This window comes from Sceloporus occidentalis, unplaced genomic scaffold (genome assembly GCF_023333645.1).
Source record: "Sceloporus occidentalis isolate IW3139 unplaced genomic scaffold, rSceOcc1.0.p SCAF_41, whole genome shotgun sequence".
Lineage (NCBI taxonomy): Eukaryota > Metazoa > Chordata > Lepidosauria > Squamata > Phrynosomatidae > Sceloporus > Sceloporus occidentalis.
The window spans coordinates 3342308-3369108 of record NW_028317021.1 but is presented as its reverse complement, the minus strand read 5'-3'; the positions used below and the strand labels follow the sequence as shown (position 1 = coordinate 3369108).

Genomic DNA, 26801 nt, shown 5'->3' with positions numbered 1-26801 from the left:
TCCCTGATCATTGGCCATGCTGGCTAGGGCTTGCGAGAGCTGAAGCCCAAAACAGAGGAGCAATGGCTGAGAAGCACTGACCTAGAAGACCTCCAAGGGAACAGCTGGGTTCAAGAAGACCTGAGGCAAGACAGAAACCTTTCCTATGAAGTGGCAGTCTTAAAGGGATAGGCCTTCAGTCTGGAGAGAAGCATAGCTCCATCTCTTTAAGAACACATCAACTCTGCTGCTGCCTTTGGCACACTGGTTTCATACACTGCGGCTCATGGAGATGTGTGTGCTGGCCTAGTGCTGTTCCAGACCTAAGGGTACTGGCCTCAGACATCTTTAGTTTCTCAAATCTCCATTACCATAGTGTGCAGAGTGGGGCTTGGACTCAGTGACTTGTCTGGACACCAATGGGTCATGATAAGCCCCTATAGCAATTTTCATTGTGCAGTCAGACACAGGGGTGAGGCTAGTCAGTGATCTCATAAGTGGGGCTAGTCCATGCAGCCCCACTCCTTCCATTGACAGGACACAGGAACCATTTTTCCACACAGGACTCTGGCCAAGCCATTTTGTCCTTCCGTGCAAGTATAGTCGTCCCTTCTTATACACTGATTTTTTTTGTACATGGATTCAAGCATCCAGAGTTTGAAAATGTTCAAAAAAAGTATAAATTTCAAATATCAAACCTTGATTTTCCATTTTTTATAAGGGATACCATTTTGCTATGTCATTATATTTAATGGGACTTGAGCATCCACGGATCTTGTTTTCAAGGGGGGATCTTAGAACCAAACCCCAGCGTATAACAAGAGTCCACTGGAGTGTCCAATCTGACTGCCATCAGCTTGGTCTTCAAGGCTAGGAATGGGGAAAGTGTTGCCCACAGGCAGCAGGCAGCTCCCAAAGAACATATCTGAGATTTCTAAGGGACTCCTAGCTCCCCGTATTTGGCCTTTTCTCCTTCCTGTTTTTGCTTCCTCCTTCCGAAGATCCAGCTGAGTTCTTGAGTGCTCTGTATAATTCAGGAAGGCAATACAGTCTGGGAGTTTATTTTACCAGTAACTGGTTGTAAATTTGTTTTATCTCCAGAACACTGCAAACTATTACTTAGGGCAATAACTGTAAATTAAGACAATAAATAAATGCACAGTCAAGGTAATGATGCTAGATGGTTTTCTAAGATAACTAAAACAGAAACCAGAATTTTAATGCAAACCAAAGCCCTTTTTATTTTCATTCTTTGCTTACTTTTCCTCCTTCCTGTTGAATTAGGCCCTGGGTGCGGTAAATCACTAATTGTTGGCCCATGAAATGCTTTTTAAATCAAATACTGTATTGAATACACAAAGGTTGCTAGAGAATTCCAAGAAGAAAAGGAGCTCTCAGTCCACAAGCTTTTCCTCTTGAGATTGCCAAAGCAAAAAAAATTAAAAATGGAGTTTTATTGACTTCAGTGGGATCAAGATCATGATCCTATATCCAATTACTAAAGAGTAATCTCATTGAACCCCATGACACTGACTTATAAGCAGGTGTAAGAAGGCTTGTGCTGTGAGGATATAATCCAATGCACACTTATCCAAGAATATGCTCCACTGAACAGAATGGGACTTACTCCTGAGTAGATCTATGCCATAAATCCTTTTGATAAAGATGTAATTCTTCACTGACTTTCTTCTCAAAGGAAACAGTGGGTAATTTTAGCAATTTTCTTCTTATTGTGAGAAAGTCTTTGAAAACTGTGCAGTTTTCAGTGTCTATCTGCAGTTTGGAACACAGTCATCACAAAATCCACATGTGATTTTTTTGCATAGAAAATACAATTTCTTCTTCGTGGTCTCTGCGAATCATACAAATGGGTTTCACTGCGCCTGCGCAGTGCTGCTCGGAACCTACTGGAATCACTGGGCAGAGTTTACTCTGCAACATATTGAAACTTTTTGGCGGTAACTCCGCCCACCCGTTATAAGGCCCCTGCCTTCCCGCTCTTTTCCCCAGTTCCTTTTTTCCGCCGCGCTAGCTGCTTCAGAGGAACCTTCGCTTGCTTTTGCTTGCTTGGAATCACTTTCGTTTTTGACCTCGGACTGTATCTTGACCATTCTTTGTCTCCCGCCCCTGGTAACTTCGGATCTTCGGACTGTTGACCTCGTTTTCAGATCTCCCATCGACTTGGCGACTTTGAAATGCCTGCGGCTTTCAAGAAGTGCGACATTTGCAAGGGCAAGATGCCCGTTCAGGACCCGCACTCCACCTGCCTGCTTTGCCTTGGTCCAAGCCACGATCCCAAGGCCTGCGCACTTTGCAGATCCCTCTCTTCCCAGGCCCGGAAAAACCGTGAGTCCCGGCTTACTTCGGCGATTGCCCTGGGGAAATTGCAAGAAAGGGGTCCGCGGTCTTCTTCTGTCCCGCCTCTGCCGCCCCCCGCTTCATCTTCTCGGGCAAGTGTCTCCAGCGTGGGATCGGGGAGAGCCGCCGTCCCCAGCGTGGTGTGCGTCCCGGCCGGGACTCCTTCCACCACCTCCGATGTGGCCCGTGGCTCCAAACCGCCCAGTGCCACCGACAAACCCTCCAAGCGCCCCCATAAGCCATCGGGGACTGAGGGTACCGAACGGGCCTCCAAGCCAAAGGAGGGATCGGAGTGCCCCCGTTCCAAGGAGGCTCCCAAACCGGAGGTCCATCTTGCCTCGCCTTCGTCCTCCAAGGCATCCAAGGGATCACGGCATGCGATGCCTAGCGACCATACCGAACCGGTGCAAGGAACAAGGTCCCCGAGGCCTTCGTCATCGACACCGACTGCTGTCCTCCTGGACCTCCCGGACAACCCTTTCTTCCCATCGGAGGAGACTCCCAAGCCTGGGAAGAAGAGGCACCATGACAAGGCTGACCGTGATCCGGCCCCTAAGAAGGCCAAGCCCTCCAAGGACCGGCCCACCACCGACCCGCTGAGGGCAAAGGACAAGGAGCGCTCCCACTCCAGACAGGCCCGCGCCTCCGCCTTGCCAGCTCCATACCAGGAGCCGACGCCGGTAGACCAGGGGACCCCAGTTACATCCCTGCCTCCCCCGGCCTTGGACTTCATCCACGGGACGGATGACGCCCCTCGCTCTCCTGATCATCGGTCTCCTTCCCATCCGGCGACCGATGATGAAGGTCACTCGGCCCACATACAGGGGATCCCGGACCTCTTCTACGACGTGCAGTCGCGCCGCTACTACATGTCGGTGCCGGAGGACAGAGCCCTGAGGGAGTTCACCAGACTGAACCCCCACCCTGTAGACCGAGCCGACCCGGCCAGATCGGTTCCCACCGTGTCGGTCTACGAGAGGGCATCATCGCCGCCCCGTAGACGCGAGAGGTCGCCGTCTCCACTCCGTACTCGTGAGAGGTCGCCGTCCTCAACCCGCAGACGCTCCCGATCGTCAGTGGACTTCGTCCACCCGAGATCCCAGGTCAGGGTGACGGACCCCCTCTCCTCCGACCTGGATTCTGAGGACGAACGGCTGCCACCTTCAGAGGCACCCTCGGACGAGGATGTCCTCTCGGGTTCGGCCTCCCCTCAGAGGATGCACAACCCAGGGCCGTCTTCGCCGTCGGACGACGTCAGGGCCTTCACAGAGCACGTGGTCAGGATGTCACGGGCCCTCGACATCGAGCTCGCAGCCGCGGAGGACGACGCAGAGGACCCGGTCGAGCGTAGGGTGCATGGACGTGTCCCCACTCCGCCATGCCTTCCTCTCCTCCCCTCTCTCCAGACCATCGTAAAAAGGTCCTGGGATGCTCCGGCCGCCCTATCGGCACCCTCCCGCAAGGTCCAATCCCTCTATAGGGTCGCCCCGGCGAGTTGCTCCTGGTTGGCAGAACACCCCAGATCAAACTCGGCCATTGTGGAGGGGGCCCAGCACAGCTTCGTTCCGAAGCAGGCTACTTCCCCTGTCGACAAAGAGGCAAAGAAGATCGATGGACTGGCAAAAAAGGCTTATTCGGCTTCGGCTCTTGGGGTCAAGGCCGCCAACTACACCGCCTGCATGGGGGCCTACATTCAAACCCTCATGGAACGGATCTCTCCCATGGTTCCGGACGTCCCAGATGACATCCAGAGGCAGCTGGTGGAGATCAGAGATGAGGCGCACTCCATCGGAAGCTGGCTAATCACCACTTCCAGGAACATGGCGGACTGCTCCGGGAGGTCCATGTCAGCTGCCATGGCTCTTCGGCGCCACGCGTGGCTCAGGGCCTCTGACCTGAACCCGACGGTTAGAGCGGCCATTGAGGACATGCCGCTCGACGGGACCGGCCTCTTCCACGCCGAGACCGACGACCGCCTGAACCGCAAGTTCAGGATGAAGGCGGCGGCGAAGAAGCACGGCATGTCCTCAGCACCGGCTTCTCCGTTCCGGAAGCGACAGCGCCCGTGGCAGCCGCAAGGTCAGTCACAAGGGATCTTCTCCCGGGACCGACAGCCCCAGCACCAAGGCTCTCAGAGACAGCGCTTCCCTTCGCAGTCTTCCTCCTCCTCTGGCCGTCGCACCTTCCCGCCTCGGTACCGCAAGTCCCGCCGGCAGGATACCGACCAGGGGAAGAAGAGAGCCTGAAAGGACGCAGCGCGCTTCGTCTCCCCTTCACCCCTCTTCTTTTTGGACATCTTGAGGCCCTATGTTAACGCCTGGGCTTCTATAACATCGGACTCGTGGGTTCTTAACATCGTCCGTAGGGGTTATGCCCTCGAGTTCCAAGAGCTCCCTCCAACTGGAGCCTTCATGTCCACTCCCCCCTCGGACACCCTTCTCGACGAAGTGCGCACCTTGCTTTGTAAGGGGGCAATCTCCCCTTTACCGCCCGACCAACATCCTCGGGCCTTTTTCTCCAGGTACTTCACTGTACCTAAAGCTGATGGGGGCGTTAGGCCCATCCTGGACTTGAGACAAGTGAACTTGTTTTTGAACTACCGTCGCTTCCGAATGGTAACCTTGGCCTCCATTCTGCCTCTCCTCCACCAGGGCCTGTGGTTCGCGACTGTCGACCTGAAGGACGCCTATTTCCACATCGGGATCCGAGAATCCCACCGGAGATTCCTCGCCTTCGCTGTCGGCTCCGACTCGTACCACTACAACGTGCTCCCGTTCGGCTTGGCCACGGCCCCACGAGTCTTCACGAAGTGCATGGCGCCGGTGGTGGCATACCTTCATCAGAAGGGCTTCATGGTTTTTCCCTACCTGGACGACTGGCTGTTTGCAGCCGAATCCCAGGAAGAGCTGCACGAGGCAGTCTCATTCGCCTTGCACCTCTTCGACTCCCTTGGGCTGGTTGTCAACAGGGAAAAGTCCCACTTCACGCCGACCAGACAGGTCAAGTTCATCGGGGCCATCCTCGACTCCGACAACTGCCTAGCCTTCCTCCCTCCGGACCGGTTTCAGGCCCTGGCTACATCCCTCAGGCCGTGCATCTCACACAGAAGGATAAGAGCCAGAGACGTCCAAGTCGCCCTGGGCCACATGGCATCGACGACATTCGTCACCCCCTGGGCAAGACTGCGTCTTCGTCCTCTCCAATCCTGGTTCCTCTCCGTCTTCTCTCCGTTGACGGACCCACCTTCAAAGTGGCTCACGGTACCCAGACCTATAGCCGCTTCCCTCAGATGGTGGCTAGACGGCTCCAACGTCTGCACCGGGATGCCTTTCCATCAGCCTCAGTCACAGCTGACGCTGACAACCGATGCATCCCTGGAGGGATGGGGCGCCCACCTGCTCGACCTTGTCGTCAAGGACAGGTGGTCCGCACAAGACAAGCTCCTCCACATCAACGCTTTGGAGATGCTCGCAGTGGAGAAGGCTTTGAGGGCATTCGAGTTTGCTGTCTCAGGAAGAGTGGTCCTCCTGAGGACGGACAACACCACCGTAATGTACTACATCAACAAGCAAGGTGGTACCAAGTCCAGGACCCTGCTCGACCTCACGCTCCGCATCTGGAACTGGTGCATCCAAAGACGTGTCCTCCTCCAGGCGATTCACCTTCCCGGAGAGGACAACGAGCTGGCAGACCGCCTCAGCAGATCTCCATCGGTGTGCCACGAGTGGAGGCTCCATCCCGAGACGGTCAGCGACCTCTTCGATCGGTGGGGAACCCCCCGGATCGACCTCTTCGCGACCAGCTGGAACAGCCACTGTCCCCAGTTCTGCTCCAGGAAGCGATTCGACGGATCCCTTGGAGACGCATTCGCTTTCCTCTGGACGGGGGAGCTCCTCTACGCCTTCCCTCCGTTCCCTCTCATCGTCAGGGTGGTGTCCAAAATGACAACGGACCGCTCGCAGGCGATCCTGATCACCCCGTGGTGGCCGAGACAACCATGGTTCGCATCCCTTCTCCACCTCTCCGGGAGATGCTTCCTCCGTCTCAACCCGCGTCCGGACCTGCTCTCGATCCAGGACGGACGAATTCTCCACCCGGACATCGAGAGCCTGCCGCTGGTGACCTGGAAGATCCGGCCCTGACCGCCTTGCCGGAATCGGTTAGGACGGTGATCCTGGCTGCCAGAAAACCTTCCACCCAGCGTTCTTATGCCCTGAAATGGAGGAGATTTTGCCTCTTCCTTGACCAGAAGGGCTTGTCTCCTGCACAGGTTTCCACTCCAGTGGTGCTAGAGTTTTTGATGGCGCTTTTGGACGGAGGGCTGTCCCTCACATCCATCAAAGGCTACCTTTCTGCCATTTGTGCAAAATATCAGTTCGGGGGGAGGGTGTCTTTCTTTAAGGACCCCTTGGTGAAGGGCTTTTTGAAGGGTTGTGCCAACCTATATCCTCCTGTGTCGGTACCAACACCGGCTTGGAGTTTGGAGTCGGTACTGTCCGCTCTCCAATCCAAGCCCTTTGAACCCATGGCCACAGCGGACTTGAGACTGTTGACTTGGAAAACCGCTTTCCTTGTGGCCATCACCTCTGCCCGCCGTGCGGGCGAACTCTGTGCCTTACGGAGGGACGAACCATTCCTGAGGTTCCACAAGGACAAGGTGGTCCTCCGTATGGACATCACCTTCTTGCCAAAGGTGGTGTCTGCTTTCCACATGTGCCAGGACATTGTGTTGCCCACTCTAGCATCCGATCCGACGTCGGATGAGGAGCGGCGCCTGCACTCCCTTGATGTCAGGAGGGCGCTGGCGTTTTACCTGGACAGAACTGCTGCCTCCAGCCGGTCCGAGAGACTCTTTCAATGCTACTCGGAACCGAAGAAGGGGTTGCCCGTGTCTACGCAGAGGTTCTCCAAATGGGTGGCCAGTACCATCCACCTCTGCTATGAACTGCTGGGCAAACCTCTCCCTGGCAGGGTTCGGTCACATTCCACAAGAGCTGTGGCGGCATCCTCAGCATTCCTGTCTGGGATTCCTTTGGAGGATGTCTGTAAGGCTGCTGTCTGGTCCCAACCCCTTACCTTTATTAAGCATTACAGGTTGGACACCAGGGCCATCCGAGACGCAGCTTTCGGGAGGGCTGTGTTGGTCTCAGGGTTGCATTGATTGCACTACTGATGTATTTGTGTTATACAGTTTACACTGTTTATACTGTTGAATGTTGATTTGCACAACTCCTATGGGATCGGTCTTGCATGACCTCTGCTCCCTTCTCAGGTTTAGCAAAGTTGTTGCTATTTTATCTATGCATGAACAAAAAGACTGACTCTTTATGGTTCAGGATGTTTATTTGTAATAAATATACCTTTGGTTTACCATAGCTTTGGTCTCAGGACACTCCCTCCGCCGCATACCTAAGCTTGTCAGTCTAAACCCATTTGTATGATTCGCAGAGACCACGAAGAAGAAGGACAGGTTGCTTACCTGTAACAGTATTTCTTCGAGTGGTCATCTGCGAATACATACAAATCCCACCCGTCCATCCCCTCAGTGTCCTGCTCTCATTGGCTCTCTTCCTTCGCCTGCTTGGCGGAAAAATTGCGGAACTGGGGAAAAGAGCGGGAAGGCAGGGGCCTTATAACGGGTGGGCGGAGTTACCGCCAAAAAGTTTCAATATGTTGCAGAGTAAACTCTGCCCAGTGATTCCAGTAGGTTCCGAGCAGCACTGCGCAGGCGCAGTGAAACCCATTTGTATGTATTCGCAGATGACCACTCGAAGAAATACTGTTACAGGTAAGCAACCTGTCCTTCTGTATTGTAGAAATATTATTAAATAATATTATCTGTATTTCTGCACAAAAATATGTTCTGCACAGAAAAAGCTGCTTTCATGCAAAATAACCATGTGAGAAGATTCAGCAATCCCCGAATACAGCATTTTCTGCAAACAGAAAACATTAGTTCACACAAATTTTGTGTAGAATAAGGCTGCAACCACACTGCAGAAATAATCTAGTTTGACACCACTTTAACAGCCATAGCTCAATGCTATGGAATCTTGGGAACTGTATTTTGTTGTGGCACCAGAGCTCTCTGATAGAGAAGGCTAAATGTCTCACAAAACTACAGTTCACAGAATTCCATAGCACTGAGCCCATGGCCGTTAAAGTGGTGTCAAACTGGAATATTTCTGCAGTGTGGATGCAGCCTAAGTTCCAAATTTCACAGGCAGCACATGCCCCCAGCAACCCAAGGACCCCCTCCAACCCTCTCAATGCTCCTTCCCCTGGAGAAAAAAATAACCCCCAAAATGACAAACCACACTCCAGAAATTGATAGGGAGATGCGAATTTGCCGCTGAAATGTAACTTTGTCATCTGTCATGTCCTCTTTCTCAAAACGTGGGGACGGTGACTAAAACAGCTGGGGCTTCTAATGGAAAGTGATTTGTCATTTTGGAGGTGAATTTAGAGGAGTATGGCCTAAGAGAAGACAAAAAAGGCCCCAGTCTTCAGACAGTGTTCAGTTAGAAGACCCAAGTATTAGGCACATAAAAGATCCCTCAAGAGTTGTTGCCATCCAGAGCAGACAATACTGGATTGGACAGATAAAGAATCTGACCAGTTATAAGACCAGGGCTGCCTGACAAAATTCTTGGGGCAGTATATAACATATTAAAATTATAAAATGCTAACAACAAACCAATGATTAGACTTGGCCAAGATAAAATCAGCAGCAAAGAGTAAAAACACTGAGGCATCTAAAACCAGCAGCAAAAGTGATAAGCATTCAAATTTAAATCACTACCTCCAGCGTCCTGCCCCAAGCAAACCCATGTGGAGAGTGCATAACTGCAGACAGGGTACCACCACTGGAAAGGCCCTCACTTATGACCTTGCTCTTCCATAGTGAGACTGGCAGGGTGGGCAGGGGAGAGTATTAGTTATGCCATATCAAACATAGTACTTTGTCATCATGTAGACATTATAACACAACACATATATAAGAAGAGTTGCTTTACCAATCATGATTTGCTGGACGGGATATATTCCAGCCATAGCGTTGGGCATCTTTAAGAGAGCTTCCCAGAAGTGCAGCTTGGTGCATTAGCTTTTTAGGAATGCAACCGACATTGACACAAGTACCGCCAAGTCCCCATTTGGTTCCTAAAAGAGAAAGGAAAAGTGGAGACATTCATAGACTGTTCCTAAACATCATTTTTAAAATATGCATTTATATTCTACTTTTCCTTTAATGAATTCTCCTCCTTCCCACCCTAGGCTCACAACAACCGAATAACTGTAATTCAGGAAGGGAAGGGTTCAGTGGGTATTATTTATTTATTTATTTATTTATATAGCGCTGTAGATTTACTAGAACTCACATCTCCCAAATTCTACTCTACATCTCTTATTCTCAGACTCGAATATACATCATTTAGTACGCGTTCTTCAATTGTATTTTAAATATTTTGTGTCATTCTGGATGGTATCTCATAGGACCATGATGACGAACCTATGGCACGCGTGCCATGGGTGGCACACAATGCCATTTCGCCAGGCACGGGCCAGGGAGGAGGAGGAAGAGGCACACAGCAGATGTACATCAACAGATGTACATAATGTGTCTGGGAAACAGATACAGAAATATCTCTTTCCTTTTATCAACAGTACACAACAGAAAAGGCAAGACAAAACTTCAGATGTCCTTGAATAAAAAAATCACCGTATCTGTTTGCTATTCCAAGTTACACTGGGAACGTTTCATACCTTTTGGAGAAGGATCCACATAATCTAACACAGCCACTTTCTTTCCAAATTGGGAAGCTGTAAAGATAAGAAGAAACCACTGATTTATTTAAAAAGAAAGGAAAGGCATAACTGTGATTGTGTCAATGCTAGACCAACAGGGTTTTCCCCTTCAACCAGGGGTTGGCAACTTGTGGCCCTCCAGATGTTGCTGAATTGCAATTCCCAGCAGCCCAGCCACATTATTTAATCTGCAAATAATAATTTAATCTGTAAATAATGTGTAATCTCTAAACAGAGTAGCCATGCTTGTTAGGGGAATTCTGGGGGCTAAACTCCAAAACTCTACTGAGTCCTTTGAAATACGTAATCTAAAATAAATCGGACTGTCATACAATCTGAAAATTGGAAGTGATCCTAGAGGTCATCTAGTCTGACCCTTTGCTAATGTAGGACCTATAATGCAGGTTTGAACTACAACATTCTTGCCTATCCTGCTTCTACTTAAATACCTCCCATGCATTCAACTCCGCCGTTTCCTAATCTGTTTGATGGCTAAACAGCTCTTCTGGTTAGAAAGTTTTTTCCTAACATTTAGCCAAAAGCTACTTCCTGACAATTTCTACTTGTTGATTCTAGTCCTGTCTTCTCATACACCAGAAAACAACTTACAAAGCTCTCATGAGTAGACATCCTCAGAAGATTGGGTTCCCACTTGCAGGAGTTTTGCAACTGCATTTGGCCAAATCAGGTTAAAGAGCCCTCTTCAAACCTTTACCAGTTGTAGCCTTGTGTGTGTTCTAGGGGCCCCTTCACATTACACAGTTATACCACTACGATTCCACATGATGTCCCATGGCTCCTTCCAAGGAAATCCTAGGAACTGTAGGATTTGCTCGAGAACTATTGCTCTCTGGCGGAGAATTCTAAATGTTCCTCCCTAAACTGCAAATCCCAGGATTCCATAGGATGAGACATCTATACAGATCTGTAGTTTAGCTTTGTGTTCTTGAGGGACGAAAGAAGACCTGGCCTGGGAAAGCCTTCTTTCTCCTGCTACCTATGAAGCAATGGTTTATTCTTATCTGTCAGCCACCGATGGAGACAGTGTGTATTGAAACACGTCCAGCTTGTAAAACACATCTGCAGCTACTTATGCAAAGCTGTTTTAGACTAAGAAATGTTTACGTGTCTCCTCTGGTAATATGGGTCAGGAAAACTTTGGCTGAGTGGTTTGCGGCAAGTATGTACATATAAGTGTTGTTCCAAGTGATGGAAATTTGGTTAGGATGTCTGTAGTTTGATATACAGTTTATTTTTTCAAATTCTTTATTGATAAAACAGTATTATTTTACGCTAGATGTTGTTACTTTTTCAAGTTTCATTTGGGAGGCAGACCAATGGCTGGCTGTTCATTGCGAGGATCCAGATGGTTATTCCCCAAGAAGCACAATAGCAGTAGAACTACAGGTACATTCAGCTGTGTCTGGGAGAGGAAACCGCCTAGCAAGAGCAGCCTAGACATTGTTACCTGCTGTGCCCCTGGAATAATAATAATAATAATAATAATAATAATAATAATAATAATTTATTTATAGAGTGCTGTAAAGTTTGCAAAGTTTGTAAAGAATTGATCTGGGGCAGGGAAAGGGATTTTGTTTTCTGCAGGCTTTGCACAGACAATTATAGTTCTGTGATTTTGCTTTCGCTGCTACAGCAACATTTCTATGGAATCCTGGCATTTACGGCTTAGAGAGGGGTATTTTGAATTCTCACCCAGAAAGCAAGAAGGCCTACCAGACATCAAGCTCCAGGATTCCTGAATGTTGCCCAGGCAGGTGAAGTGGCACCATGACTCTGTAGTGGGAAATGGTCCTTGCTCTCTGCCAAAAGCAATACAGCTTGAGATACCAGGGGTATAATAGAGGAGGAGAGCAGTCCTGAGTGTGTAGATTCCAAGTGGCATGAAGTCAGCCGAGGGGATAGTTGTGTGCCACAATTACCCCTGCTTTCCTGGCCTGGACTTTTATCTCTCTCTCACACACACACACACAAATTTATTTATTGGTTATACAGTTACACCTCCGTTCTCACGAATTTGAGGTCCGCAATCTTGAATATTCACAGAGGGGTAACCTCCGTTATTTTCAATGGGCCGTGTCCCTGCGCACGCTCATGGGCACGCACTGCATTCAAGTCTATTGAATATTGGTGAGTCTCCGTTTTTGCAGGGGGGGTCTGGAACAGATCCCCTGTGAAAACGTGGATACATGGATTTTTTATACACGGATTCAAGCATCCATGGTTTGAAAATGTTCAAAAAAAGTATAAATATCAAACCTTGATTCTCACAACAACCTTGTAGCTAAGGCCAAGAGAGAGTACCTGTCTTGAGTCCCTGTACCAAGAGGAAGGTGGGATATAAATAAATAAAATAATAATGATAATAATGAGAAAGACTAAACCAAGGCCACTCAAAAAGCTTCCCACTAAATTTGCTCTGCTACATCAGATTGCTGTCCAGCTATAGGCAACACAAAGAATTACCTTCTTTCGCACAAGCAAGGCCTCCAGATCCTCCTCCAATGACTATAAGATCATACTTGCTCTCCCCTACAAAAAAGAATGAAAGTACACTTTTAAAAACAATAGGAGAAGATAAAATATTTAAAGAGATGGCATGAGTTTAGGCTGCTTTATCCAAAGCTTGCTAATAATATATTAACACTAATTAAGTTAGCCGTAATGTCTTAGGTTGCATCTGCACTGCAGAAAGAATGCAGTTTGACACTGCTTTAACTGTCATGGCTCCATCCTATGGATGGCTGGGATTTGTAGTCTGTTGCGGCACCAGAGCTCTCTGACAGAGAAGGCTAAATATCCCACAAAACTTCAAATCCCAAAATTCCATAGCATTGAGCCATGTGCAGTTAAAGCCTTTTCAGACTGCATTAACACTGCAGTGCAGATGCAACCTTACTTTTACCAGTATTAGGTGGTAAAACTTTTAAAAACTGTTAATGTACCAAGTTGTATCACGGCTGTATTTTCAGAGCAGACCCTGGAATGGCAATGAATTCCAAAAGTAGTTAACAAACAGAGACAAAGATGCTTTACCAGCGTAACATATAATAATTTCTAATTGTTTTTTTAATGACTTTTTAAAAAGTATTTAAGATAGAAATTCTTTTAGTTTTAAGACATTTATCAAGTTCTTTTTTAAGAAATAACAAGCAATGCACAGCAAGATATCGTTTCACTGCTGTAATGGGTAACAACAAATGACATCTAAAACATTAAATGAGTAACAGGAATGGATTACTTTCAAAAAGTAATTTTCTCAGTCTCTGTTTACAAGGATGTTCAGAGTTGCCACCAGACGCAGTTTAGCAACAGACGTTTTACCCATCCTGTGGTCTCTTGAGATACCAAAATTTGTTTTGCAGGGGTCAGGTTCCTACATCAAGGAGATGGAGCATAATTTTACATCAATACATTAAAAGGTCACTGTTATATTATTTGAGTATAACATGTAATTATCCTCTCAATGAATTATTCTTAAAAGCAACCTCTCAATGATCCTTTCAAAAAACAATTCAGCCCTGTTACTTATTACAATGGAGGAGTACCTAGCTGTGTTACTCTTTAGCCAAAAGCTGTGTGTCACGTATTAGTGACACATTTTTGCTGTTTTTTAAAAAATAAGATGTTTAAAACCCATAAATCATCAATCTGCCCCCACTAATGTTTCAGGAGTAGCTAAGAAATGGCATTCGTTGCACTGAAAGCAACAGGGTGGTAGAGGGGGAAGGACCGCAGGAGCTTGACAAGTAATACATTAACTGGAATTCTGTTGTGGTCTTAATGTACATAAGTTCCCTTATGGAAACAGTTGGACATTTTTTTTCTGACACAGAAGGGCTCTATTTAGGTCAGGGTTGTGCAAATGGGGTTTCAAATGTGGGGTCATTGTGCATAGTTGTGCATTGCAGAGGGATGTGCATGAACAATACAATTTAAAATAATTGCTTTACACACACACACAGAGTGGGTTCTTGTTATCTGCTGGGGTTTGGTCCCTGGACTCCCCCATGGATAACAAAATCCATGGATGCTCAAGTCCCATTAAATACAATGGCATAATAAAATGGTGTCCCTTATAAAATAGAAAATCAAGGTTTGTTATTTGGAACTTATACTTTTTTTGGATATTTTCAAGCCATGGATGTTTGAATCTGTGGATAAAAAAATCCGTGGATAATGAGGGCCGACTGTATATGTCATTCCTGAGAGAGGAGTGCTAGGAGCAGAGAAATTACAAGCAAGAAAGGTGGTATTTCACCTTTCCACATCCACTGCTCCACTCCAAATGCCTCCTCCGAGGCGTCCGTTGCTCCCTCCTCTCCCAGAAACAAATCAAATATGTTATCTGAAGATGCCGACCACAAATGCCGGCGAAACATCTGGAATAAACTCTACTAGAACAAGGCCACATAGCCCAAAGAACCCACAAAATACTATGGATGTCAGCCATGAAAGCCTTCGAAATCAAATATGGATTTGTCCACTTATATGTTGAACCCAGGGATCCCCAGCATCCCCAGTTTGCATCTCCTTTGCTTCTACAGCGGAGGCTGAACATGGTGGAGCAAGGGAAGTGAGAAATAAGTGACATAGATCTTTCTCTTTAATGAACCAGTGATGCTTCTCAAGTCTGTGGCCACTACCAACAGAAGAAAATACTACATCCACATTTCCCATGCACCCTAAAGAGAAGCATATAGGAGAGCAACGAGAAAACTATCAGAACTCAATTCCAGGGCCTCAAATAAGGCAAGCCAAAGTAAAGGAAAGGCACTGAGGATCCAGAATTTGCATTTGGAACTTCCAAATTCAGCAAGAGCAGGAAAGCACGCAATTACATTTTGAAAATACATATTTTCATTGCATCACGCTACACGTATTACCATAGGGGTGGCTAGAAGTTAGAACAGGATCCATTGCCATATCTCTGGCTGACATTTCAGCGGATTTGGTAAGTGTTTTTGATGCCCAGTTATGTCCAACAGGGAGTAACAACATGATTTTCCCACACAAATTAGGCTCCTAAAGAAAGCAGCCATGTGCTTTTGTTTAAAGGAATTGAGAGTTGAATTAAATTCTGGTCCTGAAAAGAAATACTTGGGCTCAGAAGCTTCCTGTTCTTTAACCCAACTGGTTTGGTGTCCAAGCTCTGGTTACTGGACCTAGCCAAAAATAAAAGGAAGTGTTTATATGTGCCTGCAAATAAACAGCCTGCTGTTTGCATGTTCTGGTATGACCCCGCTTTGATTCCAACTGGCTTCCGCTTGCAAACATGCACAAACATTTCTGCAGCCTCCACTTTCGGCAGGGACTTCCACATTTCTGTGGTGGGGAGGAGTGCTGGGCCTGCAGTTTGTTTGCCCGGTCTTCTGCCATCCCCTTCCCAAGAGTCCTGCAAACCACAAGGAACTAGCTTTACAGCATGATATATTATCCAGCTGGCATGCTGCAAAAAACGCAGCGGAAATAAGCTTAAAATCAAAAATTAAAGTCACCGGGCTATGAACATTGCTAGACTGACAAGAACCGGATCGCAACACAGTTTTTCCTTTCCCTGACCACCATACTGCTCTCCAGACCCGAAGTCTGCGTTGCATAACACAGTCACAGAATCATAGCGAAGGAGGGGCCTTCACAGGCCATCGATGCCAACTCTATGTGACAGTTTGTCCATTTCCTCTGTTTTCAAATCACACCAGGAACTAGGCTGTCCCCATCTCCTTCCATCTACCATCTCCAGCATGCTCCCTTCTAACAAGCCAAAAAGGTAAGGGGATTTGAGGGGCAGCATGAATATGCCTACTTTATGGAGACAGTATGAATATTCCTAGTCTATGGAGCAGCTCTGGGAAAGATCATTTAGGGCGCATAAGAGCAACCAGTGGGCAAACCCTGTGGGCCCTCCCAAACTAAACAATTAGTATAGCATGACGTTCCCATTTGAACTGCCATGGCAACATGCCATAGAATTGTAGGAGCTAAAGTCTGGCGAGATGCTGGAGTCCTTTGTTTGAGAAGTCTAAATACCCTAAACCCTGAATATCCTAAGGAGTCTCCCTAACCTCAAATCTATTAGATACCTCTATGACGTGGTACATTGAACATTAAACTGTGACTCTGGAGACCAGGGTCTGAATCCCAGCTTGGCCATGGAAACCCACTGGGCAACCATGGGCAAGTCACGCGTTCTCAGCCTCAGAAAACGCCACAATAGGGTTGCCTTAAGGTCCATAAGTCAGAAACAAGGGCACACAACAACAAAGAGTGACAGTTAAAGTGGCATCATAGTGCCAGTGGCATCACTAGGGGGGTGCGGGGAGTGCGGCCTGCACTGGGTGACACCCCAGAAGAAGCTGCAGTGTGAGAAGGGATGAGTGCGCCTGTCCAGTCTTCGTCCAGTAGCAGCTTGCTCCTGAGGAGGCCACCACTGCAGTGAAGGAAAGGACAAGTGTGCCCTTTTGGCTGCCACCTCCAGTAGCCTCCTCCTCCCCCCGCCCTGGCAGCCTCCCCACATCAGATGACACCACTGCATAGCTGTGTACTGTGTAGCTGTCTAGTGTGAAGGGCTCCATCAGTCTGAAGTGATACAGTCTAGACCTGAGACTGGTATCACTTAAGCTCCCCGCACCTGGAATAAAACAGGATGGGGTTTGTTTGGCCCTCCAGATGCTTTTGGACTGGTACTCTCATGAATCCTCACCTTTGGCTATGCTGGTTTACCATATATATTCAATGATTCATTGATTTCATGTATAAGTCAAGAGCAGATTTTGGGGGCCGAAACTATGGATCTTGATATGACCTGTGGATAAGTCGAGGGTAAAACTTAGGGGCATGTAACAAAGGATCTAACGGATGAAGCAATGGAAAACAATGCCAAAGAAGTTACAAAATTCCAGCAGATATAACTGCTCATGCTAAAGGCTGGCTAGAGGAGAGAATATAGGAAAGCCAGTGCTTCCAGGACAGATTATACTCTTGCCTTTCATCGTGGGATGATTCCGTTTTTATAAGAGTGAAAGTATGATACAAAATTGAACCGTAGATAAGTGGACTCAGTTTTTTGGGGTCAATTTTTGAACTAAACTTCTAGGCTTATACATGAATATATACAGTAGTTTCAGTGAGGGCCACTGTCGCAACAAAAATGGCAGTCTGTGGCATATCTCAGCAGACTTGACATAATCTTTTGAGGTCAGAATGCAATAACTTTTGTTCATCTTTAAGGTATCACAGAATTCTTGGGTCAGAAGGGTGTTGGTCACTATCTTTGCATTTGCACTTTTTCCAGGACTGTTCAGTGGTAGAGAGGGAAGGTGGACAACAGCCCATTTTTCCAATGTTGTCCCCCATTCTCAGCAGACTTGGGGGAAAAACAAGCTTTTTTTAAAAACCCAAACCCAGTCTTCTTGGTTTAAACTCATGGGTTTTTTAATTTGTTTTTGTATTAATGTGCAGGAGGACAACATCAATATAGGACTAAATCAGAAAATTAAGTATCAAAATGCAGTTCAGATGTTAGAGCCACTGGCTTATAAAATAATTGTCCTTTAAAAAGTACTATTTTAAAGGGCGTTGTTTTGGCTGAACCTAAGTTAACTGAAGGAATTGTTTCTGAATGGCATTTTGTGCACTATAAAATAAAGTGATTTTAAAACAGCAACTGACACAGGATTCTAGTCTAACAAGGAACAACTGCCAATAAACTGTTAAAGTTAAAACGTTTATAAATTCAGTCATGGTTGTTCCAGTAAAAGGGCTGGAAGCTAGTACATTAATAATAGCCAGCCTCTATATATATATATATATATATATATATATATATGAATGATCTATTTTAAAAAACAGGAGGTTTTTTTTTAAAAGCCAATTGGGTTAAACCAGCCAACCCCGATTTACAGCCTTCTGCCCATGGCATTATTTCTGCTGCTGCTGCCAGCATACTGCACCAAAAAGGATTCTGGCACTGTTATTTATTTCAGTTTTTGTATTTCTTCTTTGTGGTCTCTGCGAATCATACAAATGGGTTGTACTGCGCCTGCGCAGTGCCTTCGGAAACTTCTAGAATCACTGGGCAAAGTACTCTTTGCAACATATAGAAACTTTTTGGCGGTAGCTCCGCCCATCCCTTATAAAGCCCCTGGTTTCCCGCTCTTTCCCCAGTTCCTTTTTTCCGCCGCGTTAGCTGCCTTTGGGAACTTCGCTCCTCTTTGATTGTCGGATCACTGGTAGTTTGACCACGGACTGTTTTATTGACCACTCTTTGCTTGACCCTCGATTGATTGAACGTTGTGACCTTGGACTGTAAACGACTTCCCATTCTCTCGAACCGGATTGACCCTTGTTGCGGACCTCGGATTGTTGACTACGAACCGTAAGCGGATCATGCCATCGGTGCCCTTTAAAAAGTGCACCGTTTGCGGGGGGAAAATCCCCGGCCAGGACCCTCATTCGGCTTGTCTCCTGTGTTTAGGAGAGGCGCATATCCCAGCATCCTGCGCCCTGTGTAAATCCCTCACTCCCCAAGCGAAGAAGAACCGGGAGACTAGATTGAAGGCGGCCATCTACTCCAAGGTCTTCTCCACAGGTGCCATGTCTTCTCTGGGCCCGCCTTCTTCGACTGGATCCGCGCCCTTACCGGCTCTTCCCGAGGCCCCAACTCAGCCTATGGCCGAGCCTCCGACCTCTGTGGAGGTGACCCTCCGTGAGGGACCCGACGCCGACACACCTTCGGTGGACGTTCCTCGGCCGTCCAAGAAGGATAAGCGCCAGAAGAGCTCTAAGGAGAGCCGCGCTTCTGAAAAGGATTCGAGCGCCCAGAAGAGTTCAGCCTCGAGATCCTCGGCCCCGAACTTGGTGAGCTCAACTAAGGGCTCAGGATCCACACCTTCGGTCCCGAAGCCTTCGGCCTCAGCGGACTCGGTTTCGAGGCCCTCGTCTTCCAAGGCGGCCACCCCGGCTTCGGTTTCAGCTACGGTGTCGCCCTCGGCTTCAAAGAGGGCTCATACGTCTTCCTTGGGGGACCAACACCCATCGGCTAAGCGTCACCGCTCCGAAAAGCGAGATCTGGACGACTCCCGTCGCAGGGAGACCTCTCGGGACCGGCCGGCCACCGAGCGCAGATCCCTAGAATCTCACCCTGCCGAGAAAGGCTCCAAGGTTGGGAGCTCCAAGCATGCAAAGGCCTCCGCTACCCGACCGGACCGTCCTCGTAGTCCTCCCTCGGTTGGCCGAGCCCTGCCTAGCTTTCGCCACATGCCGGATGACACTATTGACGTCATCTCCGAACCGGCGTCTCCAGCGAGCTCCACGCATAGCCGTCGTTCGGTCACCCTGATGCCGAGATCGGTAGTCCACACCGCCATGGTCCACCGGGCCGCTTCGCCTTCTCCTCCGAGGGAACCGAAGAAACCGGACTACCTTTATGACAGTGAGACGGACACCTATTATATGGCAGTCCCACACGACTCCATTGTATCCCGCTTTGGGACTCCTTCGCGGAAATTCAAATTAGACCCACACACCAGGCCAACCCGGGACACCACATCGTCCTCCCGCCGGGCTGAGGTTGCCCCCGATCCCGACCTTCAAATAGTGGATCTGGACCCCGAGGAGGAGACCCTTTCTCACACTCGGTACCGTCCCCGGAGCGACTCCGGTTCCTCGGATGCCGAAGACTACCAACCTTCCGTCCAGGAATTCGCCCAGCCCGGGGCCATCTCACCTCCGGATGATGTCCGCACCTTTGCTGAGCACGTGATAAAGATGTCAAATGCACTTGACATCCAGACCTCCCAGGTGGAAGATGAGGCCTCGGACCCCATCGAAAGGAGAATCCATGGCAAGCTTCCCACCCCGCCTGCAATCCTCCTGCTACCATCATTAGAGAAGCTCGCGAGACGTTCGTGGGAAGCGCCCGCCTCTACGGCTTCTAGCAATCGCAGGGTAGAGTCCCTTTATAGGATTGCTCCCTCCATTCCTTCATGGCTCTTCGGCCACCCGAGGCAGAATTCCGCCATTGTGGAGGGTGCTCAGCGGACATCTACCCCAAAATCGTCCGTGATGCCGGCTGACAAGGAGGCGAAAAAGGTGGACGCTTTAGCCAAGAAGGCTTATTTTTCTTCAGCCCTGGGATATAAATGATGCGTGCATCCTAGGAATCCGGAAGCTGCACCAAAGCTGCACTCCAGTGCTTAGGAATGGAGTGTGGCTTTGGCGCGACCTCCGGACTCATGCATCATTTAAATAGCATACTTCCAAAGAGACCCGAAGCAGCTTTATTTTGGCAGTCTGTAACAGGCCTATGATTCTATGAAGTGCATTAATTCTGCAGTGCGGATGCATCCTCAGGGGTGAAAACTGGAGTGAGCTCTTGCATGTTTGATCGTTGTGTGGAAGAAAGAATTTCAGCAGGCACAATGCTTGCTGACATTTCAGGTACAACTCCATTGCAGAAATAATCCAGCCTGAAACCCTTTGTAACTGCCATGGTTCCATCCTCCAGAATCCTGGGATTTGTAGTTTGACAAGGCACCAGCACTGCTGGGTAGAACAGGTGTGTAAAACTACCAATCCCAGGATTCCATTTAGCATGGAGCTATGGCACTTAACGTGGTGTCAAATTGTACCGTGACTTCCCTGTAGTTTGACACTGCGTTAACTGCTCTGAGTCCATCCTACAGATTCCTGGGATTGGTAGTTTTGGGAGGCGCTGGCATCCTTGGGGAGAGAAGGCCAAAGTCCTTGTAAAGTTACACATCCCAGGTTTCCATAGCATGGCATAGACTGCATATACTTGACTCTAAGTCGACATATATAAGTCAAGGGCAAGTTTGGGGGCAAAAATGATGGATTTTGATATGACCCTTGGAAAAGTCGAGGGTAAAACTTTGGCGCATGTAAGGAAGGATGTAAAGGATGAAGTAAACAATGCCAAAGAAGTTACAAAATTCCAGCTCATACTAAAGGCTGGATGGCTGAGAGACGACTCATAAATAGATAATCAAAAATCAAATTTATCAACCCAAATAATCCATGAATTAGAGACTGGGAAGTTTGTTTTGCTTAAGTGTTACATATATAGATATATTTGTGTTGTTTGTTTTGTAGTTTAAAGACCCCGCTTTAACTGCCACGGCACCCATCCTCTAGAACCGTGGTTCCCCAACTTTGGTCCTCCAGGAGTTTTAGACTTTGGTTCACAGAAGCCCCAGCCAGCTTGGCCAACACTCAGGAATTCTGGGAGTTGAAGTCCAAAACATCTGGAGGCCCAGAGTTTCGGGACCACTGCAGTCTCGAATCCTGGGATTTGTAGTCAGGTGAGGCACCAGCCCTCTTTGGCAGAGAAACTACAGGTTCCAGAAGATGGAGCCATGGCACCTAAAGGGGTATCAAACTGTATGATTTCTACAGTATAGACGTACCCCACTTTAACTGCCATGGCACCCATCCTCCAAAATCCTGGGACTGGTAATTTGGTGGAGCACTCTGGCTGTTGGGCAGAGCTTTCAGGACCTGGTGAAACTACACATCCCAGCACTTAAAGGGGTACCACACTGCATATTTTCTACGGTGCAGACCCCACTTTAATGGCCATGGCACCCATCTTCCAGAATCCTGGGATCTGTAGTTGGGTGAGGCACCAGCCCTCTTTGGCAGAGCAGCTTTCCAGACCTTGGGAAACTACACATTCTAGAAGAGAGAGCCACAGGAGTGAAATGGGTACCAAACTGCATGACTTCTACAGTGTAGATGTGCCTCACTTTAACGGCCATGGCACCCATCCTCCAGAATCCTGGGATCTGTAGTTGGGTGAGGCCTCCATGCCCTTGGCCAGAAAAGGCTCAAGCCCTTGTGCAACTACAGATCCCAGAAGATGGAGCCACAGCACTTAAAGGAGTACCAAACTGCACGACTTCTACAGTGTAGATGCACCCCACAGCCATCCTTCAGAATCCTAGGATCCGTCATTCAAGGCCTTGTGGAAGTCCATAAACCCCAGTACCTGAGGACAGGGCCCGCACTGTACGGAGGAGCCCAGGCTGGAGCCGGAAGCGGGGAACCATGCGCATTAGCGCCGCCATGCTGTACGGCAGCCGAGCATTCCCTCAGGACCCTTCCGGGAAGGGGGCCTTTCTGGGTCAACTGGGGAGGTGGCTAAGGCGCGCCTGAGAATCGGTAAAGAAGCCGCTAGGAAGGAAGCGTTTATGTTCCCTCGCTGAAAAAAAGGGGGGAGGAGGAAAAGAGAGTCACGTGGGGAAGCGGGAGCCGCGTGGGCGGGGCCAAGGAAAGCAGGCACTCGGTTAGCCACCTCTGCCCTGGCCGAAATCCAACAGGTGTAGCCCAGCGGGGAAGTCCTAGCTGGCCCCAAAAGCGATGGAATGGGGCAAAGCTGCACTTGGGGGATGGCTGGGTGAGCTTCTTCTTCTTATTATTATTATTATTACTATTACTATTGTTGTTGTTACTATTGTTGTTACTGCTACTATTATTACTATTATTGCTGCTGTTTTTTTGTTGTTGTTGTTACTATTACACTCATCCCTCCACATTTGCGGCTTTGGCTTTAGCAGCTTTGGTTCATCACGGATTTGATTCGTATGTCCTCTCTAGGAATATACAGGTCCTCCAGTGCAACTCTATGGTCGATGTCTGGCAAATGCTGACCACAGAGTTGCGCTGGAGGACCTAGAGATTCCTAGAGAGAACACTCCACTAGGCCTTTGTAGCTCCTCCAGCGCAACTCTATGGCCCTTGCAGTCTCTTCCAACTCTATTATTCTATGATTCAATGGCTGACTGATGTTGACCACAGAGTTGCACTGGAGGACCTAGAGATTCCTAGAGAGGTGTCCTCTCAGGTAAAAACAGTGTTTTTGTTATTTGCGGTTTTTCCATATTCACGGGGGTCTTGTGCCCCTAACCCCAGCAAATGTGGAGGGACAGGTGTATTATTATTGTTGTTGCTGTTATTGTTAATGTCCTGAAGAATGTTACTATGTTTCTAATAATAATAATAATAATAATAATAATAGTTAGATGATGGTTGGGTGGGAGTCACTAGCCTCGCGGTTTGCATGCGACATATCGTGGGATTGTTTTTCCAGCTAAGAAATTTCGTGGCCCATAGTCGTGTCTGCTCTTGTTTAGCAGGGAAGGGATGAATTTATTTATTTATTTATTTATTTATTTACTTATATAGCGCTGTAGGTTTGCACAGAGCTGTACATACAAACAATAAAATAGATAAGAGTAAACCTGCCCATGGCGTACAATCTAAGAAATAATACCATCATACATATAAATAATACATAACAATACAGGAAAGGGTTCAATAAAACAGGCAACAAATTAAAAACGTCAAATAGCAAATAATAGTCACACGATGCCTGGGAACACAAAAATGCAAAAGCAGAGTTTGAAAAAAACCAACAACTTTTCTTGAAGTGCAGCTCCCAGAATCCCCCGGCTGGCATGGCGACTGGCCATTCTGTACTTTGGATGTACCTGCACAGAGCTAGAGCTATATAGCTAGAGGCCTGCTAAATCCCAATGCTAGTCCCAACTTGGAGCAGAATGAATGGCTGAAAGGCAAGTCGAAACTTGCATAAATCCCAGTGGGGAGCTGGGAAGAATTACCGATTTAGACTACGGCTCCCAAAACATTGTAGCTGAAAAAATTGGATTTCTCCAAACTCTGCCAAATGGTTAAGGAGACGTTAGTGTGAGGGCAAATGCAGCCTTTTTCTGATCCATGTAGCTAATGCAAGAATTTTTTATTTGGCACCTTTGATCCCACTGTTTTGCTTTATCTTCTCCTTGATTGTTTCATTATCGTGTCATTATTTAAACAGTCTTAGCCTACTGCGTATCCCCCAAAGGCCCTCCGAGTGGCTTATAAAACCAGGAATTAGTCCCAGCCATCCTTCTTGGAGTCTAAATAGGATTCGGCGCAAGGGCTGCGTCTGCGGTGCAGAATTCATGCAGCTTGACACCACTTTAAACGGCCATGGCTCAATCTCATGGAATTCCGGGATTTGTCGTTTTGTGAGATATTTTACCTTCTCTGTCAGAGCGTTCTGGTGCCACAACAAACTACAAATCTCAGGAATCCATAGGATGGAGCCCTGAGAGTTAAAACACTTCCTGCACAGGGAGAAGACAGAAAGCTGTTTCTGGGCGACCATTTTGGTTGGGTGAGTTTTTAATTTTTTAAAAAACTTGGGAGTGTATGTTTGTTGCTGAGGGGGTGGGGCTTCTGTGAGTCATTGGGGGTGGAGCTAGCAGGCTAGTTCTATATAACTGCCGCCAGAGGAATTTTCACAGTCAAGGAAGACTCAGCACAGAGCAGAAGGTGAGCTGAGAACAGTGTTTGAACAGTTCTCTTTTACTTTTTCATGGTTTTTTTCTTTAAGGGGCTTGTGGGGGGCTTTTGTTCAGAGGCAATGAAGGAGCTAGCAGCCAGGAGCTCTCTATATAGCTATAGCCTCAGTACCTTGAACCCACTGACAGAACTTGGGGACAAAGGCCAGGCCAACAGGGGTCCTTTACGTGGGTGTTTAACAGGGGACTTTTTAAAGGGGGAAGCCCTCCTGTTTCAGTGCCTGCTTAAGACTTCATAGAATCGTAGAGTTGGAAGAGACCACAAGGGCCAGCTTCTAACCCCCAACTTCTCAGTATGGACACTGAAGGCCCTGCTGCAGTCACCTGCAACACTTGTGGGATGTTTGTCTTCTTGCCTACAGATGTGGGAAACTTCACCTGCACTAAATGCAAGTTGGTAGCCCTCTTAGAAGAGAAAGTCCAGCAGCTGGAGGCCCAGGTAGCTACACTTCAGCATCATAGGGAGCAAGAGGTTTTCCTGGACATAACGAAATGGACAGTCTTGGATGCGGAACATACACAGGAAGTTTCTATAGAGGAGGTGCCTTCACATTTGCAGGAGGTAGACGGTTGGAGGAATGTCACACACAGAAATAGGGAAACCAGGGATCGTTCTGAGAGATTGCAGCTACAGAATTGATTTGAAGCTCTTTCCCTTGTCAGGCGTGATGAGGAAGAGCAGCAGGGACAGTCCTCAGGGAAAGTGCAGGGGACCCTGGGGGTACTACCACAAGCTAAGCCTACGAGGAGGTGTGTGGTGGTGATAGGGGTCTCCTTGCTGAGGGGTATGGAAGCAGTGGTTTGCAGGCCTGACAAGATGTCTCAGGAGGTGTGTTGTCTCCCTGGGGCAAAGATCCGTGATGTGACAGAGAGGCTGACAAGCCTTGTTAAGCCTACTGACCATTACCCCTTCCTTTTGATCCATGTAGGAATTGTAAGTCTGGGCTTTTGCTTAGGTCACAATGATTGACGTGTCTTTTGCAGTGGGGCTGCTAGTGGGAACGACAACCAAGCCACAAATAGAACTGATTTCATAGGGGTAAGGGAAAACCCCTTTTCATAGTGGGAACAAGGGGCATTTTTGAATTGAATGCCAAAATGCAGCAAGAGCAAATCAGGATTCGATTCAACAAACAAGTGGGAAATGACCCCTGGTTAATCTAAATGAATTTAAGTCTCTGGGACCAGATGAACTACGTCCAAGGGTATTAAAAGATTCTGTGTTCCTGCATGGCAGAATGGGGTTGGCCTGGGTGGCCCTTGTTGTCTCTTCCGACTCTGTGATTCTATGATCAAACTGCATTAATTCTATTTTTTAAATGTATTAAATTTTCAATAAATAGCAATGGGGAAGTGGGGAGTCACAAGTAATAGATTACCAATTATCAGTCAGCATATTAATTAAAAACACTTTACAACAAACCTTAACATCTAAACGTCATAAAAAACATCTTTCTATAAATCTTGATGCTGTGAAGGGGGTGAGAGCTTTTGTGAGTGGCATCCCCTTATTTAATATGTTAATACCCACTTGCAAAAACTCCCACAATTTCTCACCATTATCTCTGTTGGTTAGGCTGTTGGGCGTTGTTATCTGTCAATATCTGGGAGAGTTTGCATGTTCCCCACCCCATCTTACAGCTATGCTTCAGTCCTTCCCTTGCAGGGTGACCAGACGTCCTCCTTTTCCAGGATGCACCCTACATTTCAGCCTTCTGTCCAGGAGGAATTCCAAAATGTCCTCCATTTGGAGCATTACTAAGCACTATGATCCAAAACAGGCTACAGAAATAATCCAGTTTGAGACTGCTTTAACTGCCTTGGCTCAGTGCTAGAGAATCTTGGGAATTATAGTTTATTGTGGCCCCAGAGCTCCCTGACAGAGGAGGCTAAATGTCTCACAAAATTACAGTTGCCAGAATCCCCAAGCATTGAGCCAGGGCAGTTCAAGCTCTTGCAAACTGGCTTATTTCTGCGGTGTGTTTTGGACCAATGTTAGCACCATGGACAGAGGAAAGGAATAATTTAAATGTCGATTGGGTCAAGGATTTGTTGCCAGGAAAGTCCAGTTTGAAGCCTTTGTCTGGCTCAGAGTTCTATAAGTATATTGCGAGTCAGCAAGGTATTTTACCAAGGGTACATTAATCAAAAAAATACAGTTGAGCACATCATAATCTGCAGTACATGTAATACATGTAATACAGCTGTAAATGAACCATATGAAATGAAATTCCATTTATATTAGTGGTTTTCGAT

The 26801-nt window shown here is 47.6% G+C and overlaps 2 protein-coding genes across 7 annotated transcripts in view; one reads left to right on the top strand and one right to left on the bottom strand.

The window, feature by feature from the left end:
- TXNRD2 (thioredoxin reductase 2) overlaps positions 1-22269 on the bottom strand; it is a 90426-nt gene extending 68157 nt beyond the window's left edge. The window contains exons 1-4 of the mRNA XM_089490094.1: positions 22169-22269; positions 12628-12693; positions 10102-10158; positions 9354-9498 (exon numbers count right to left, since the gene is read on the bottom strand). Of these exons, the coding sequence (XP_089346220.1) occupies positions 9354-9498; positions 10102-10158; positions 12628-12693; positions 22169-22247 (347 nt within the window). The 5' untranslated portion in view covers positions 22248-22269. The remainder of the gene's footprint in view (positions 1-9353; positions 9499-10101; positions 10159-12627; positions 12694-22168) is intronic.
- Positions 15847-26801, top strand: part of COMT (catechol-O-methyltransferase) — a 41056-nt gene continuing 30101 nt past the window's right edge. For 2 of the 6 annotated variants that reach the window (XM_089490098.1, XM_089490096.1), the window contains exon 1: positions 22441-22576. The gene's annotated coding sequence lies outside the window, so the exon portion shown is untranslated. Of the gene's footprint in view, positions 15932-22440; positions 22577-24497; positions 24517-26801 lie in introns of those variants that run through there. The other 4 variants (XM_089490102.1, XM_089490100.1, XM_089490104.1 and 1 more) reach the window with 4 other exon arrangements.